Source organism: Vidua chalybeata, chromosome 3, assembly GCF_026979565.1.
Source record: "Vidua chalybeata isolate OUT-0048 chromosome 3, bVidCha1 merged haplotype, whole genome shotgun sequence".
NCBI classification, from domain to species: Eukaryota; Metazoa; Chordata; class Aves; order Passeriformes; family Viduidae; genus Vidua; species Vidua chalybeata.
This window is the reverse complement of record NC_071532.1, coordinates 15,800,290-15,819,616: the sequence shown is the minus strand read 5'-3', so window position 1 is coordinate 15,819,616 and position 19,327 is coordinate 15,800,290. Positions and strand designations below refer to the sequence as shown.

Below are 19,327 nucleotides of genomic sequence, written 5' to 3'. Positions count from 1 at the left end.
AGTAGCTACCATCAAAGTGGGAGCTATCAAACTATAGGGAAGGCTACTAGGGAAGTTCTTCAAGGACCAGTTTTAGGAGAGGTTTTGTTTGGTGTTATCAGCAGCAGCCTTGGCACACAAAGTGGGAGCATGCTAATCATAGTGACTGCTTACAGAAAGCTGAGAGCCTTCATCTGTACAAAGGCAGATCAGAATATCAGATGGGAGCAGCTGTGGGACCTCGAGGGCTGCAGTAATACAAATGGCACTGATGCAAGGGCTTGCCCTGATGGACTGCTGATAATTTCTGATGCAATCTAGAAGCTCATCAGCTAGAAAGGGGATGGGGGTATGTTCTGATTTAGGCATGTTGGCTGATGATCACAGGTGTCCACAGCTAAATTAACAGTGACAAGGTAATGAAATCTGAGGATATATTAGGAATGACAGCAGAAAAATAGTAATAGTTATGCAAGGGGCTAGCGATTCCTCTCATGGGTGCAGTGCTGGTCTCCCATATAGATGAAGGATGAATTGAGACTGAAGCAAGAACAAGAAAGTCTGGCAAGGGGACTTGCCAGTCTGGCAAGGGGACTTTTCACATGAGAGAAAATGAAATTATTTTGGCTTGCATACCCAGAGTTAAGGGATAGAGAGCATGTGTCTGTATATGTGGCCAGGAGCATTCCCATCTCTGGGGAGGGAGAGCAATGGAAACCAAAGAGCATGAGCCATTGGCATGCCACTACTAAATGGAAATGTGTGGGGTCAGTGTTAGAAAGCCATAATGTTTTTAAGGATGGGTTTTCTAAATGCTTAAGGAGGATTATATTTTTCTCTGTACTGGGTAGAGGCAGGAGCTAATAATTCAGTTTCTTCTCACCCCACACATCACCTGTGCTTTGATGCTGTCCCATGGGGCTTAGGCTTATAGGACCAAGCAATGCATTTCTTTCCTCCTTCTCCCTCTGTGGTGGTTGTCCATGTGCTGTCTTTACCAGAATGACTGTCTTTCCTCTTGGCCTCTCTGTGTATCCAGACGTATTGGCCAGGGTTGGGTTGATTGAATGCTGAGGAGCTCTTTGCTGTGTCCTTGGGAGGTCACAGCAGGCACGCAGAGGGGATGCAGGAAGGAGGCTGCAGAGTCAGGCTGCAAACCTTTAAAAGCCAATTCTAAGAATGTAAGAATGGCTGTACTGATTCAGGCCAAATGTCCTTATAGCATCCTGTCTGGCTAAATTCAAGAGCAGATGCCAAGGATAGAGTGTAAGGCTAAAATAAGTACTTTGCCAAAAAGTACTCAAGCCTCAACTATTTTCAACTGTGGGAATTCATCAGTATCAGCAGCAGCTTTGTAAACAGAAGTAGGACCTTCCAGGCACATTGTAAATTATTCCAGTCTGAGGTTTTTAAAAGACAGTTAAAGTTTGAAAGGATCATTTTATGAAAGACTGGTTCAGCTTATCTCTGAAATTTTGTTTTAGTGCTTCTTAGGTTTTGAACAGCTAACTTTAAGAGAGATCTTTTTTGTGATTTAAAACTAAATACATACAAACTTCAGTATCTTATATTGCTTTCTGCCACTCACAACTCTGTTCTGACTATCAGCCTTGTGGAGAGGCAGCTGTTAACATGGAAATATTCAAATTTATAGTTGTTTTTCTGAGCAGAATGGATATAATGGGCTCTAAAGCATGTTCTGGTCACCTCAGGTAAAACTGCAAGCAATTGTAGTAACATTTGTTACTACAAATGTAACAATTGCTAACCAGCAAATTTAATGGAGTTCCTTTCCTTTGCTGTGTCAGGCTATGAGAAGGTCTGGAAGTGTCACGTATACAAGAGCCTATTGAGCATCTTGTCTAATTAATGTTACTATAGTGGGCAAAATAAATAGAATAATCCATTTAAAGAGGGAGTGAGACTTCAGATAACATGAAAAATGCATGTGCATAATTTTAAATTTTAAATTGCTGCATGGATGAAGATAAATGTATTGAAACAGCCCATCTCCAGTTGGTTTAAATAGCAAATATATACATTAAAAATAGTTATATACCAATTTTGCTACTTTTACTTACAGCACATAGCACTTGCATAGCCCGGAGTCCCTCAAGTTTTATTTAGGTTCCTTTGTGAATGAAGTACGATGGAGTGTGAGAGATATAAAAGAATCAAACATTTAGTTTCCTTATGCCTGTGTTTATAGATGACAGAATTCCCATTCCCTGCACCATCTGCTAGATTTGGTCCCGTGCTGCCAAAACTGTCATCATAAACCTGCCTGTGGTTCCACAGTTTAATTTCAATGCCATGTATTTGACGTCAGAAGGGACCGGTTTAGTCATTGTCTCATGTATCCTGTCACTAAATTTGTAAAAACTCAGTTCAGATGCTCATGAAGCTTATGGGAGCTTTTCTGGAGATTTCAGTGACAGCTGGGTTTGGACCACAGTGCCAGTGGATTTCAGTTAATAAAATCCTAATTTTTGGGGCAGGTTTGTGGACTTAACCAAAACACAGGCACAGGCAGGAAATTTTCATCTATGATCTTTATTTGCCATGCAAGTCACCATCACCACTGCTATTGCTCAGCCTGTCTCATCACATCTCTAAATCAGCCGGTTGTGTGAGTAGCTCAGCCCATCTGTGGATGAAAGTTTTGGCTGCCTGATAACCATTCATTTTTATGTGAAAGGAGTTCTTGGTGTCTCTCCACTTCCTCACATGGTCACCCTACCCGTATTGACTAATGGCAGTACAAATATAGAGGCCAAGGATTTGCAGGCCAGAGAGTGCTCTGTTCATTAGATTCTGCAAGCATCGTTGCACGTGTCTAACAAACTTATTTTGACCCTTGAGAAGTAAAGTAAATTGAGACCTTGAAGTGCAATTGGCTTCCAGTCCTAGGTTTTGAAAGAAATAGGTGTAATGGACAAAGTCAGCTTTCCTACTCTTCTCTAAAGCAAAAGAACATGTAAAGTTAGATACCTAAGTCCATACTTACCCCTATTACTTATCCTGATTTTTAGAAAGATAGTTATGCATGTCATCTAGGATCTTTACATAGTCCCTGTACATGCCAATACATTATTTCTAAATAGAAATCATGGGTTTTTTATTTGTAGTTGGTTTGGAGCTGAACAACTGAGGCCAGTGTGTACCTGCTGGAAATGGGAAATGATGTCAAAATTTCCTCCTTTTTAGAACTTGCTTCACCTGCTTAATTCTCATCCTAATTAGCAGATTGCTTGGTTGCTGCAAAGTTCATCTTCCTTGACAATGGACAGGGATTGCTTCTTTTATCAGGTTTTAGCAGTTTCATGCATCGCTGTGAAGCAATTTGGAACTGTATGTGAAAAGGAAATTTAAAAGGTACTACACTGATTACCAGAAAAGAAAGCATTACTTGGGGCTTCTGGCTGTATATTTTGCTTTAATGCTGATGGCTTCATATTTTCACTGCTTTACTTTGGATTTTGGCAGTTTTTAATCAGGACCCAGTATCATCTAAGTGCATATTTTTTTTACTGTTGATCTAAATGAACAGTTTTGTGAGTACCAGCATCAAGAACATAATGTTTCCAACATTATGTTTCTAACTTGTCTCTTAGTCTGACATCCAAAAGAGTGTAAATACTGGCCAAAAATATTCCTGTGTTTGGGAATTTCTCTCATCTATGTGCTTTCTCTGGTGTGTTCAAGAATAGAATTGAAGGCATTTGTCTCATTCTGTGGGATCACAAAAAAGATTTCTCTCCATCCCCCCAGCTGCTAATCCTTCCAGCATTTACAGACACTTAAAATCTTCGAACTTCATATATTATTTTCTCAAACTTTATTTGAATTTGCCAAAAGCCTAGAAGTTTATTGCTGAAGGTGTGTGCAGGTGCAGAGGCAGTCTGAACTCTTGAGCCTAACTTTCTTTGGGGAATATATCTAATGAGTGGTATAAATGAATTGTTTAATTTCCATATCATTAATGACAACCAAAGTCTGTCCTTTTTTTCTTTTTTTTTTTTTTTCTCTTTCCACATGGGACTATGTGCACTTTCACTGCCCTCTGCTATAATGCTGTGGGCTGAAGGCTCTAGGAGGTTGACGTATAAAATTTTAGTTTTCAAAATGCGAAGTGTTTTGTGGAATGACCTTCCCAGTTTCCTGGAGATGTTATCTATTTACACAAGAAGCAGTGCCAAGTGGAGTGGTTTCTAAAATGGAACAGCAGTCAATTTATTTTCAGGTACCACTCCATTTGGGATTGCAATTAGAATACCTAGAGCTGCTCTCCAGCACAGGAAACTGGGAAGGTCATGCTGCCAAATTGTTGGCATCTTGATGAAGATGCTGTCGCTACTACAGATCAAATGAGCCTAAGCAGAATGAAGTAATTATGAAATCCTCCCAAAAGATCATGAATATTCATGTATCAATTACAAACATTTAAAGTTAATTTTCGTTCGAGGAAATAACCCTGGTATTCCACCCCTGGGTCCATCTGGATGCTAGCACTCACTCCTCGCAGCGAAGGGCAGGGCGCTGTTTCTCGCTGCCGGGGCTCCCAGGGGCGCGGGGTGCGGCAGCGGGCAGCTCCGCCCGGGCAGCGCGGCAGGGCTCCGTGAGGCAGCCAGCTGTCCTCTTTCTGTCCCCGCTCCAAATTGCCACGGGGTATGGCCGAAATGGTCCCCGAGCTGCCTGGCGTGAGGGTAAGGCAGGAGTCAGGCCATTGTGGCAGGCAGGTGCTTGCTCGCACCGAGAGGGAGCCGAGGTGACTGCTGCCCTGCCCTCCCTGCAGCGGCTGCCACCTGGGGTGGCTCTTCAGCGTGTGTGACGCCAGCCATGAGACTGGCAGCAGCTCGGCTCCGGGAGCTGAGGCCTCCTGACAAACAAGCGCTTTGCTTGGCCTCTTGAAGGCAGAGTGGAGAGCCTTGCCTTAGGCTGCCCGCTGCCTGGCCCGCGGGAGGCAGCGGGAGCTGGGGGCAGCAGCGCTGGAAGGGAAGATGCTGAACAAAGGAGTGTGCCCATGCTCATGCAGGGCTGGTGGAAATGCCCTCACTGGGTGTCTGCTCTGCTCCTGCTCATGTTAGCCACCCAGACGGGCTGGTGTGAAGGTGCTTTCCAGACTGTTTCCTCAGCAGATCGTCAGGGAATGTTTCTGCACGTTTTTTCTTGCTATTGGTTTTCCCCTATGACTGCCCTAGAGGCACAGGCACTGTTCAGCTGCATTCCAACCCTTCCCTTCCCAGCAGTCCTGCTGCACTGTCGGGGCACAGGCAGCCCGGGGGAGAGGCAGGCAGGCTCCTCAGCTGCTCCAGTTGCTATTCCATGGCAGCTATGTTCTTCTCATATAATGCAACTAAACCATACAGATAAGATGATCCAAACTTGTGGTTGCCATACTACTTCCAAGTAAGGGAGCCAAGGAAGGAAGGACTTTGGGAGAGAGAAGACATTTTCCTTCCCTTTATTAGTGTAGCTTGGTAGAAGTTAGCCTAGCCAAGTGCAGAGTCCCTAAATTATTTAAAATCTGGATCATTATTGATTTTAACGGCAGGATTTTTTTTTCTCCTGTGAATCACAGTCTACTTATTGAGCATGTTTCCTTAACAAGTGACACTGCTGATTTTGGGGAATCTGGCTTTAGCTCTAACATAGAGTTGCTGAGCCTAATTAGCTCCCTGGATTAATTGAGTTTCTGTTTTCCAGCTAGAATTTATGAGAAGCTGGCGTTGTAATGAGACAGACCACTAGGATCCCTTTCATTTTGCTTATCTTTGAGCTTTGTTTGGATGTTTTTAATGGCTGCTTGTGAATGGTGTTTGTTTCTGTGCTGAGATTCGAAGTACAGAGCGGAGAGGGATCATTTTTTCCATTTTCAGTGTTGTCTCTCTGAAATAATCACTGGCCCTCAGCAGAGCTGTGCTCCTAACCACCTCCTCTCTCCCAAAATTTGCACTTACTATGACTTTAAGCTACATCTGGATCTCTGAGCTTCTTTAGAGTAACACACTGAACTGTAAGTATATATGTGTTCTGTTTGGTATTGCCGAAGTGCAGAGTACACCTGAACCAAACTACATAAAATTCACAGGGCTGGGGAGAGACTGAGAGGAACTTCTTTCTCTTGTTGGTTGAATTCTTTGAATGAAGCTTGTGTGACTTCGCTTCACTGCTGGCACAAGGCAAAAATGAGAAGATGGAGAAAATGTCTTTGTGTGTCTTCAGAACTAGCATGGTGGTGCCCAGCTTAGAGCTGGGCTGGCACTGTCAGAAACCATGCACTCTTCAATATGTAAAGGTAAAAGTGGAGTTGTGTGACAGCAACAGCTTTATTGGGAGATGGTTCTATTGTGAGATCAGTCAGCAAGACCTTAAAAAGTGAGGAACTTTTTTGTCATTTATGAATAACAGGGTACTCCTTGTCAGTTTTGTGGACTGTTTAAGCTTCATCAGCTTTGGAGCAACTTTTATACAAAAGTTACAGCTCTTGAATGAGACCCCTTTATGGTGAGAGGGGTACTCCCTGACTCTTGGGAGAAGAAGCCAACTCCCATCTTGCTACAATCTCCTTTCAGGTGGTTGTAGAGAACAGTGAGATCTCCCCCCAGCCTCCTTTTCCCCAGACTGAACAACCCCAGCTGCCTTAGCCACTCTTCATAAGACTTGCTCTCCAGACCCTTCCCCAGCTCCATTGCCCTTCTCTGGACATGCTCAAGCACCTCAATGTCTTTCTTGCAGTGAGGAGCCCAAAACTGAACTCATTTGAAGTGCAGCTTCACCGATGGGTTTCTGTCCTTCTGTCATTGATTTGCTTTTCTGCCTTTGGTAAAAAAGAAACAAAAGATGCTCTTTTGTGCATCTGCCACATGCTCATGGGTTGTCACAGGCACAAGGATTGTTCAGCAATATGATATTTTCTCTTAAAAGACAACAACTGTTGGAGGAATCCCCCTACATTTTTATGCATTTTGTACTAGTACAATTTAAGATAAATCCCATACTTGGCTGCAGCAGCACCTTTCTCCTGCTCTTGACCTCTTGACTGCTGTAGTGTCACATCCCTTCCAGATGTGGAAGTTTCCTGGTACTGAAACTGAACACAGTATCCCCTCAGTTCTTTCAGCTCTCCCTTCCCCTCTGCTGTGACCACAGGGCTCTGGGTTGTGCTAGTGCACCTCATACAAGATAACTAACTGCAGTGGCAGTGGAAATTTCCACTATGCTTCATTTTCCCTTTAAGGCTAGTCAGTTTCCACCTGGAACAAGTTCATTGTCTCCCCAATGCCTCATTTCACCAGGTGAAGAATTCCCCAGGTTAAAGGTCCAACACCTTACCCATCTTTCTTCAACTGTCTCGTTTTGTTCTGCTAACAAAGCCAGGCTTACATGACTGAACCACCAAGGGCTTTATCTCCCCGCCTGGACTCATTCTGCCTGTGCCTACACACATTGCTCCCATTTCCTCTCTCTCTTTCTCTCTCTATCAAAATTATTAACAGAAAGGAAAGACATAACTAAGCAAACTATACTGGTTCATAGTGAACTCAGCTGTCACACACCTGTAACATTGCTGTTGGGCTTGTGCTTTTTGAGCTATAAACTGTCCTTTGTAGAGATTATTCCCATGTAGTAAGAGCCAAAACCCAGTATGGTCTTTATGTGGTTCCTTTGTAATGTAAACATTTATTACTGTGAATAAAGCAGTGCATCAGCTCAAAGGAGCAGAGTTAAGACATTATGATCAAAAATTACTGTCATAGTTACTGAGATTTTTTCCTTTGACATATCTCTATACATAATTAGATTACAAGACACCTGAGGGCACACATCATCTGATGCTGTAACCATAACACCTGGAGGGAGTCGACAACTTTCTCCTTTTGGCCAAGTGCCTGGGAAGACACTAAGGTATATGATTAATAGAGAGCACAAACACACTGTCTTGCACTTCCTAAAGCTTAGCTGTAGTATTGTATAGACTCCCTTGTGGAATGTTATTATTCCTATTTCTGATGGTGCTGCTGTTGTCATTGAATAGCCAAAATCTGCATAGTAGTGGGGTGACAGGAAAGGGAAAACAAAGCAAATATTTGTTATTATGGTGGGGGGCAGATGCAGGAAACAAAACAAAGTATATAATACAATTGGGTAAATAATTCCACAGAAAAATCATTATTCCAACACTTCAGCTGGATTTTCCTTTCCAGTATTGCCTCCTTTTTCTGAAACAATTCTGTGTTTGTGTCTCCCATACACAGAATGAAATGCTGGGCAACAAAAATTCCTGTGAATTTCCTGAGCACAATATTTATTCTTATTGCTTCATTTTCTATTCATGAATTCTATTTTGCAGCCCTACACAAAAGCAATTACCATTTGCCTCTTTTCTATGTAGCTCACTTTGAACACACAGATTTTCTTAAAGCTGGAGGACCTGGCAGAGGAAGATCCAAGAAGGCACTGACCATTCTCTGCCCCCTCGCCTGGCCTGCCCCTCACCTGGCAGCATGATGCAGCAGCCATGCCAAATTATGGCCAAGTTTTGGGATTCCTCTGCTGGGTGTCAGTGAACAGCTGTGGGGGGAACATGAGTGGGAAGAGAGGCCTTGGAGATCAGGCAGAGAGAGTGGAAGACATTAATGGGAGGAAGGGTGGGGGAAAAGAGGAGTTTAATATTGGAAGAGTGTCTAGCAGTGATACTGGAGAATGGCAAAGTCTGGTATAGCTGCTTACACCACTACAGGATGAAACTGAGCTCTGACAGGCTGTTTCAGGGAGGAACTGGGGTATGGGAATAAGAACAAGCAAAAAGGTTAGATGAGGAAAGCCCAGGATAGACGCTAATAGAAGATTGTCGGATTGTAGGTCTGATCAGAGAAGAGCATGTCAAAAAGGATATGAACACACGAGAGCACAGCTTTTCTATAGTGCATGAAAGGAGTGTGCTACTCCCAAATCTTAGTGTTTTTCTACAGGTAGCAAATGCTGGAAACCCCCCTGGTAAATTGTAAGTCATGTTCTCTTTCTCTACTGCTTGTCCAAAAAAAAGGTGTCAGCCAGCTGCTGCTGCTAGCTAGTTTAGAAACTGAGGCTATTTTATACACAGGAATGTTCCAAGCTTGTTGATGTCTCATTGAAGTGTAACCACAATTCCTCATGAAATTACATAAAATACATATAATAAGTGCATTTAGATCCTAAAATCAATTGCTATAGGGCCAGGAAATGTCAAAATTAATGGGCTATGTATATTGTGTTGTCCTTTCAGGGCCCTCCCTCCATCCCAAAATAGCATCTTTTTTCAAGGCAGATAAAGGACCTGCTTTAGACATGAATCAGGACTGTACAGTGCTGTGGTCATTGTCAAAAAACATATGGGATGGAGGACTGTGGAAGAGAAGGCAGATATTCTGAAAGGACGGATACCACCCTCAGACTAGTTCTTACGGTGTGTTTCTAAAATTTTTAGATGGGCTACTAATTGTATGTTCCTGGTTTTCTGGGTATCCTGATTTGAGAACCTGCTGCCCCATTTGCTGTTGAAGATAGGTCAAAGTTAGCTGTACTTTGAAGACTGTGTAATGATCAGTACTCTGAAAGATCAGTGCTTCACACCAAACACCTATACTTAATGAAGTCTTCAATGTTTCAGGTATTATCAGAGGAATACATGCCTCACCTCAGGGGCATTCATCAGATACTGCATTGATGAGCCCCACAGGGAAAATAAAAAATGATAAAGAGCCTTTGAAGAAATCGGTCATTCAGGATTCAGAACAGAGTTTGTATAGTCCTAAATAAGGCATCAATCCATACATTGCAAGGCAAGGATTAAAAGAAAGATTAAATAACTTATGGTTCAGTGAGCAGTGTTTATTCTGTGCAGGGTTTGAGGCAGGGATCTAGTGGAAAAATAGCATCCAGTCACAAAATTAAAGACTTTGACTAAATGTACACAGGCAACTGGGATTTATGCAGTGTCCAAGGACACGTATCATAGTATTATGTGCTTCATTCTTCAATGTTAGATTCTGTGTTGTTTGAAGTTGAGTGTAATTAATCATACACGAGGAAGGGAAATACAAATGTGTATAAGAGGAGCACAAAGATGTACATCTTTCCTTTTTGCTGAAAGGAAGATGTACATCTGAATGAACTGAGGCTTTCTACCTGGCAGTTTGCACCTCTGTACAATACCTGCTGACATACATTGTAGAGATACCTGAGTTTAGTCTCCTGAACATACGGCTCTTGCCTCTGGACTTTTCCAGGGGTACAGCTTTGCATACTTTATTTTTGGTTTTTCCCTGGGTGGGATATTTATGCATAATATTTAGTAGCTTTTTTTCTGTAGCCATGATTGTCTAAGAAACTAGGGAAGAAAAGGTTTACAAGTAAAAATAATGTATTTTATTAGAGCAAGTGATGTAGTTAGAAAAAATGAGGTGACTTTTAAGTACTGAAGACTGCAGAATTGACTTACTGATATACAGGCTTTGGAGTCTGAAGTGTGGTATCCTGACCCCACCTTCAATTTCATATGTGTTTTATATCCCTGTAATCATGCTGGTATAGGGTAAATTTCATAAACTATAAAAACATTAGTGGATGGGATAGAAATACATTTAAAATGAAGACAGGTATATAAAATGGAGTCATTGTGCTGCTCTGACCTATAATTTTTATTACTTTTGGAGCAGAATAGAAATAGACCCTTAGCATTTCTGAAGTTCTCTTATTTGCCATGAAGACTTTGATGCATTTCTCTCTGCTGCCATGAGAAATCTGGGACCTTCTGCTAGCCAGCCTCTGCTTAACACAGTGAGAAACATACACCTGGGAGCAGCTGTAACTTTCTTCAAAATTTCCTGTGTCTTAGTTTAGATAGCAGAGCCAGAGGATCAACAAAGGTCTTGCTTCTCAAAGCCTTTCCAATGCAGAAGTGCAGACTTCTTTGTAAAACTTCTGCTTTCACAGGAAATTTTGCATTTTCAGATAAGAGATCACAAATGACTTAATGAAATAATTCATAGCCTTCCATTTTTTTCAGGCAGAAATACCATGCCAGCACTCAGAAGAACAAAGCATCTACTTTGTGTCTCACACTGACTGCCAAGCAGATTTCAGTGAGACATCCAGAATGTTTTACCAATATTTTAATTGAAGAGGATAGAGTGAGTTAAAAATTAGGCCACACATTTTTGTGTCTTACATTCTCTTCTATTTTCTTTATTTCTTTCCTTCAGAAGTTAGTAGGTGAGAGTTATCGTGAGAGGTCAGTGAACCCTGAACAGCTGAACATGTTTTATGACAATATCTGGATTTGACAAAGATCTTTGTTTAGTAACTTTCTCCCTCTTTATGTTACTTTTCAGTGTACAGTAGTGATGTGAGGCTGGTTATTTTTTCTGGGCACAAGGTGAAGTTGAGAGTCAAGATGTAGCCTGTGCTGAATGAACTCTGAAATTAAAAATCAGCACTAGCTGGGCATTTTACTGCTAGGTTCATGCTTTAATCCTTAACAAATCTGCCCTTTAGTTCCCATCCATGTCAGAGGATGAATTATAAATATATTTCTTCAGTATAATTATTCTTCTTGCAAGTGGGTATTTCAGTACAAGGCAGATGGTACAGATTATTTTATATTCCTAATGCATATATCTCTAGGAGAGCCACGCCTCAGTGTTGATGCTGGTTGCATGGGTAATGCATTCTCAGGAGACCAACATGTTTAGAATGTACTCTTTTGCACTTTCCCCTGTCATCTCATGTTCTGCTATGATAGAAGCACTGGCAAATGAAAGGCTTGTTATTGATTTCTGTGGAAATGTTAATAATTTCCGTATTCCTCTGCATTGGAGTGGCAGTAACTGATGTACAAAATTTGACATCTTAATTATTCCATGATGGCAAAGAGGGACACTAGCCTGAGACACAGCAGCCTATTACCTCTGGATCTGTGGATTCAAAGCAGCCTTAGGTCACAAGTGAAATGAGTGAGGCTGTCTCAGTATAGTCTTTATGGATGTTTATTTGCTTCTCAAAGACACTAGATGTCTTCAATGTGTCTGGAGCAGATGGAAGCAGAAATCTTCAAACAAAAAAAAAAGTTTTATTTTCAATATTTCTAGTCAAGCTGAAACTGCAAGTATGAGAAGCCTTAGGAGATGAGAACCCTCCAGAGCTATTGCATCAAAATATGCAGCCCAAATGTTGTTGTTTATTCAATCAAAAAGAGAAGTCCAAGAGTTTTGGTGTTTGCCTGTCGGTCCCATCCAGTAGGCATAGCTTCAGTTCCCAGCAGCTGCAGCTTTACAGAGTTCCTGTAAGCTGGAAATCTCAAGTGAGTGAACAAGGACACACATACACCATAGGTAATTTGCAGATATTTAACAGTGAGCCCCAAAAATTGGATCCATAGCCGCTGACAGTTTCACCATCATTACAACAGTGAATGCAATTCCTTTAGTTAAATCTCAGGCTAATTTATCTAATTCCTTTAGATAAATCTCAGGCTGTTGCTGTCTTTGCTTCCAACTGTATGTAATCATCATCCACAACCTTTAGCACAGAGGAGACACTCTTCAAGACAATGCGATTTCCCAAATAACCATCCAGCTGACTATACACCATGGAGCTAAAGGTCTCTTTAAAAATTATATATTTTGCATTTCTGACTACAGGATTAGATGACCACCTCAAAAATATTATATATGCATCATTATTCTGTTAAAATTCATATTCTCAGTTCAGTCACAGACAGCCCCACAATAAGGCATCAGCATTTCAAAAGCTATCTGATGCTGAACAATAGAGTAAATGGCAAGAACAGAAAATTTGATTTCTACCTCAGTGAAAGAAAAGATCTAATATGAAAGAACAATTGTGTGAAGTTTGAAGCCTTGATTGGTTTGTATTTTACCAGCATCATCCAAAATTGACTTCAGTGACTTAACTGTTACTAATATTGAGTTACCCAATGCCCTAGAAGGGGGAAAAAAAAAATGTGTTCTGTAATCTAATCCAGTACCCTCTTGTCCTCCAGAGCTGGGCCAGGGTTGCTCTGGGCACTGTGCACTTCAGAAGAGCAGCAGTTTGATGTTTGCTGCTGTGGCTCCTTAACAGTCTCCAGTGCTGGTCTACATCTCTCTGTTGGCAATGGTAACAATGGAGGAGGACTGAGACCAAAAGGAGACAGAAAAGGGGAAGTGGGAAAAGAAGTTTGAATTGTAGTCCAGGGTCTTTCAGCATGCTCAGCTGCACAAAGTAGTGCAAACCTGAGGAAGGAAACTAATTAGGATTCCATTAGAAAGAGGAGAAAATATCTTGCCATGACCCAAGTTACACCAAAGTGAAACCTTGCTGGCTAATGTAGCCTTAATTCATTTTATTTTGCAGGGACAGCAAGCTGACCATGTTGCTCCGAGAGTCCTTGGGGAATATGAACTGCCGCACTACGATGATAGCTCACATTTCAGCCGCTGCGGGGAACTACGCTGAGACACTCTCCACCATCCAGATTGCCTCAAGGGTCCTCAGGATGAAGAAAAAGAAAACTAAGGTAAGATGAAGTGTAACTCCCTTCTTACAGTGATGGAGGAAGGAGGAAGAATGATCCTGCACTGGGTAGAGCAGTGTGTAACAAAATCAGTAATCAGTTCCAAAGTGTATGTATGTACCCAGTCCTAGGCAAGTGTCAAGAGTGCAGTATCACAGGGGTAAATGCTTCAGAGACATAGGAGTAAGTTCAGACACATATGTTGTAGCAGGTTTGTAAGCTGACCTTGTTTAATAATATAGCTGTCAGGGAGCATTTATTTTCCTTTATGCTCTTAGTGCTAATGAAATAATAAGGAGTGAAACTGCTGTAGAGTTAAAGAAAATTTGGATTCTATATGGTTCTTAGAGAGAGTGGAAGCAAAATAAAGGCAGAACAATTGTGTCCAGTGCCAGCATTGACCACATTTTTATTCCTACTGCTTCTAAATATGGGTGATAGATTTTCCAAGAAGTAGAGTGAAGATGGATTATATCCATTTTCATGTTAGAGAGTTCTGGTTGCTTCTGTGCAACTTATGGTGTGAATTGGGCAGAATGAGTGAATTTTATGCATTTAATTTTAATTGGAAGACTGACAAAAGCTTTATTTTTTTTTGTCAATTGATTGAAGAGAAACAAATTAAGGGTTCAGTCCACACACCATCAGAGAACTGTGTCTCCAGAGACCTCTGAATGCACATTATACAATTCCACACACTGGTAGTATGGGGTCATATGTAGTCAGTTTTCTTGTTCCTCTTCAAATACACAAATGTACACACACACACAAAATAAGCAAAGCCTTTGCCAAATACCTGATTTCTTTGGCTAGGCTCAGTTACGGGACGTATCTTAATCCATATTTTTAGTACTTTTTTTTGAAGTCTTATGATTTTGAGTGGGACTTGTAGCTGGGAATTTGGGTTCTCCATTGAACATAACTATGAGTTTGCTGCAGGGGTGTGGATAAGCAACTTCAGAGCTTTGTGCCTTAGTTTAGAGATTTCCCAGTTCATATGTGACCATTAATTTTTTGTGTATGTCATTTGTGCAAGGAGCAGCTTGCAATGCTGAAATGTCATAGATATGTCTCTCTCTCCCTCTCTCTCTCTCTCTCTCTCATGTTGCAGTACACATCAAGTTCTTCTGGAGGAGAGAGCTCTTGTGAGGAGGGCCGCATGCGGAGGCCAACCCAGCTGAGGCCTTTCCATTCTAGAAACACTGTGGACCCAGACTTCCCTATTTTGCATTTATCAAGTGATCCTGATTATTCATCTAGCAGTGAGCAGTCATGTGACACGGTGATTTACGTTGGCCCCAATGGCACTGCCCTTTCTGACAAGGAACTGACAGATAACGAGGGTCCCCCTGACTTTGTTCCCATAGTTCCTGCTCTGCAAAAGACCAAAAATGAGGGCAGGTTGGAGGAAGTTAGTGAATCAGGGCCTAGCACATCTGAAAGAGACTGCCTGAAGTGCAACACCTTTGCAGAGCTCCAGGAGAGACTGGATTGCATAGATGGCAGTGAAGAGACTGACAAATTTCCCTTTGAAGAGATGCCTGCTCAATTTAGCTCAGACCAGATGTCTAAGTGTGCTGTCTCAAGCCAGCTGGCAGAGCTTAGCCACTTACCAGAGTCAGATAAGGAAGATACAATGCCAGAATGTCAGCATCCTGATAGAGAAGCCAAGGAAAATACAAATACAACACCCAGCAAAACTAGGAGAAATCACTCCCCTGTTCCTTCTGGAGCTCTTACCAATCTTTCAACTCCTTCTTCTCCCAGGAGTGTAACAGGCAGCTCTAGTAAAGAGCTCAACTCTTGTCAGTTAGCACACAGCACCAGCTTGCAGAGCAGCAGAGAAGGGCTCAACACCTCTGGATTTGTGGAAGGCAAACCTCGGCCAATGGGTTCACCCCGGCTTGGCATTGCAAGCCTCTCAAAGACATCTGAGTATAAGCCACCAACTTCTCCTTCCCAGAGGTGCAAGGTCTATACACAGAAAGGAGTCCTGCCCAGCTCCACTCCCCCACCAGCTCCCCTGAGTAAGGATGCTGCCATGACGTCTACTGAATCTTTATTACAGCCAGAAATCCGGACCCCACCGGTAGGCATGAGCCCTCAGATTATGAAAAAGTCAGTGTCGTCCAACAACGGGGATTTTGAAGAGACTGTTCTCAATGAAGATGGGCAACAAAGCATTTCTCCAGAATCCAAGAAGGAGATTCTGAGCACAACCATGGTGACTGTGCAGCAGCCATTGGAGCTGAATGGAGAGGATGAGCTTGTGTTCACCCTTGTGGAAGAGCTGACCATTAGTGGTGTCCTTGACAATGGGCGCCCGACCAGTATCATCAGTTTTAACAGTGACTGCTCTGTGCAGGCTTTAGCCTCTGGCTCTAGGCCAGTCAGTATTATCAGCAGTATTTCTGAAGATCTTGAATGTTACTCCAGTGCAGCTCCTGTGTCTGAAGTCAGCATCACACAGTTCCTTCCTCTTCCAAAGCTGAGTCTGGATGACAAACCCCAAGATGATGGCAGCAGGCGCTCATCCATCAGCTCATGGCTGAGCGAAATGAGCACGGGGAGTGACGGTGAACAGTCGTGCCACAGCTTCATAGCCCAGGCATGCTATGGGCATGGGGAGGCTATGGCAGAGCCCCCCGTCTCCGAGTTTGCAAGCACCATACAAAGTGCCAGCATGATTTGTGTAAATGACAAACAGAAGTCAGTGACTGACAACATGCTTATAATGTCGGAAGTGGGGGAGGAAGCTTTTGGCAAAGTGCCACCCATCAAAGGCTGTAAAATATCAGCTTTAGGCAAAACTACTGTCACAATCAAAAACACAGCAAGTCTTAGCAGCTGTGAGGGCTACATCCCAATGAAGACAAACATTACCGTGTATCCATGTATTGCTGTTAATTCCTTCAAAGCTCAAGACACTGATGATGCTGTACCTGCTGTAACTGCAGACCCAAAGGCTATTCATCCCCATGATGGGAAAGAATCCATGGCTAAGAAGGTTATCAAATTTGAAGACCCTTGGTTGAAGAGAGAAGAAGATGTTAAAAAAGACAGCTCTGGGAGCAGTGATGGGCCAAGGCCTGATACAGTTTCGGTTCCAGCCAAGCCTGAGCACAGCACAAAACAGTCCTCCGTGGACAGGTTTAGCAGCAGCAGTGGAGACACCTCTATTTCCCCCGGATCTGACAGTCTAAAAAGGATTGTGGATGGGTGTGAGGTGGTAGCATCCAGCTCTGCAACCCAAAGCCCTGTTCATTCCAGTGATGGCTTGAAGAACTGTAGCCTCCCTCGAGGGCTCCCAAAGGCAAGCAAAGTGGAGGAATCTGACAGTCATCTCAATCCTACTTTTACTGACAGCAGTGGAGTCAGTTCTCCTGCCCTCCCCCAGTTTTCTAAGGCTAGTCTTGACAAGAAAATGGCCTCTCCCAAACACTGCATACTCACTCGTCCTAAAGGGACCCCTCCTCTGCCACCTGTGAGAAAGTCAAGCTTGGATCAAAAGAACAGAGCCAGCCCCCAGCACAGCGCAGCCAATAGCACCACGAGCAGTCCCTCCAGCCAACCTGTGTCCTTCCTGGCCAGCTTCCCCGAGGAGCAGAATGCCAAACAAAAAGGCCCTGGCATAGACAGCAGCATCATCAACAGCAGCAGCAAGCTCTTCAGTGCCAAGCTGGAGCAGCTTGCCAGCAGGACCAACTCCCTAGGGAGGTCCACAGGAAGCCACTATGAGTGTTTGTCACTGGAAAGAGCAGGAAGTCTGTCCTCTGTGAGTGCCAAAATGAGCCCTGGCAGAGACACCACCATGCCTAGGGCTGGAAGGAGTCTCAGCCGCAGTGCCATGTCCTCACCCACCAACTCGGGCCTCTCCCAGTCGGCAGGAGCCTCCCCAAAAGCCAGCCAGTCAAAGATCTCAGCTGTCAGCAAGCTTCTCCTGGCAAGTCCCAAGGCCCGCAGCCTCTCTGCCTCTGCCACCAAAACGCTCAGCTTCTCCACCAAGTCTCTGCCTCAGTCGGTAGGGCAGAGCTCCAGTTTGCCCCCAAGTGGAAAGAACATGTCCTGGTCAATGCAGTCCCTCAGCAGAAGCCGGGGCTCCAGCCTTGCTTCCAAATTGCCCCTTCGAGCTGTCAATGGGCGGATTTCAGAGCTGCTCCAAGGGAGCACCAGTGCCAGAGGTGTACAGCTGCCGGGAAGCCTGGAGACAGACGAGCGTGGGGGCCTTCTGGGAGATGAGAAGCCAGCTGTTCACATGCTGCCTTCACCTTACAGCAAGATCACCCCTCCTCGGAAACCTCACCGCTGCAGCAGCGGCCACGGGAGCGACAACAGCAGCGTCCTGAGCGGAGAGCTGCCCCCTGCCATGGGGAAAACAGCCCTCTTCTACCACAGTGGGGGCAGCAGTGGCTACGAGAGCATGATGAGGGACAGCGAGGCGACGGGGAGTGCCTCCTCAGCGCAGGACTCCATGAGCGAGAACAGCAGCTCTGCCAGTGGCAGGTGCCGGAGCCTCAAAACCCCAAAGAAACGATTAAATGCAGGTAAGCTTGTGGTGGTGGGAAAGAGGGACGCAGACCAAAGCAGATTAGTATGCAGGAGGTAGGCTGGCCCTGAAGGTGGGCTAGTTAAATACCAGTTCCACCTCTTAGCTGAGAAGCAAGGACATGGTAAGTATCTGAGGCTCTGCCTTTTTTCATTTTGGAACATTCGCTAATCCTGTGTGATTGTGGTTGTATTGCCTTTGCAGTGGAGTCTCCTCCTGACCTCTTTCATTTCGGTTTACTTCAAATGAACAAAAACTGGTTAGTATTGCCAGTGACAGCCACATTCAAGGATTTATTTATACAAATATACTTCTGATTTAATTCCAGAAAGGTGCCTTAATATGCATGTTTCACCAACCCAAGACCAGAGTCTTGCTGAATGGCTTTATCTTTTGTGAGTCTGCTTCTGTTCCTTGTGTGCTCTGGATTCCCAAAGGTGCAAGATGCCTTACATCTGAAACCATTGTTGAGTTCCTTCTCCCCACATAGGAGATGGAACAAAAATGTGTCCATGCCACTTGAAAGATGTTATCCTGTACCTGACACTCTTGCCTTTTGAGTTGTGGCTTCTTTCCCCAGAAATTTATTGATAATAAATAATAGGTAATATTAAGAACCATATATGGAAACTACTGCACTGAAGCACTTTCAAATCTGAAACTTTTTTAGTGATCATGGAATGGATTGGGAAGACTTTGTCTTTGTTCAGACATAATCCCCAGTAGCTTCACACTACATCAGGACTTTTTAATTAGATAGCAAGAGCCTCCTGGGTCATATCAAGAGTCTGTGCATGTGTCTCTTTCCACTAGAGCAAGTTTCATAAAGTCACAGAACAGGGATGGGGACCATTCATGAGCTGGTCACCTCACATTTTTCCTGGGTGCTTTTTCCCAACCTGTAGTGCAAGTCCTGCATAATCTACTTCTGAAAAAAATTCAGGTTGACATTGGACCTGGTGGCACAGGTGTGTGGAATATCAGTAGCTACTTATTCTACAGTAGCTGTGTCTTTCCAAAATGTGTTTTTCTCATAGCATTCCTAATTCACCAGCCATTCCACTTGCTGTGATAATCCCCTCTGGAATTCATTTCCAGTGAACAGAGTAATGCATAACTCTCCCTTTCATTATGCTCTTGACTGTGGTAGCAGAAAGAACATGTGCAGCACAGATGTGAATGCAATAAATACTGCTATTAAAACAACATCCATACATGCAGAGCTGATTGTACCTGTTCAGAAG

General features: G+C 43.4%; 1 protein-coding gene across 1 annotated transcript in view; it reads left to right on the top strand.

Moving 5' to 3' along the window:
* The window catches only part of KIF26B (kinesin family member 26B), a 269,683-nt gene that overhangs the window by 235,457 nt on the left and 14,899 nt on the right, over positions 1 to 19,327 (top strand). The window contains exons 11-12 of the mRNA XM_053938124.1: positions 13,378 to 13,540; positions 14,649 to 18,081. Coding sequence (XP_053794099.1) covers positions 13,378 to 13,540; positions 14,649 to 18,081 — 3,596 coding nt within the window. The remainder of the gene's footprint in view (positions 1 to 13,377; positions 13,541 to 14,648; positions 18,082 to 19,327) is intronic.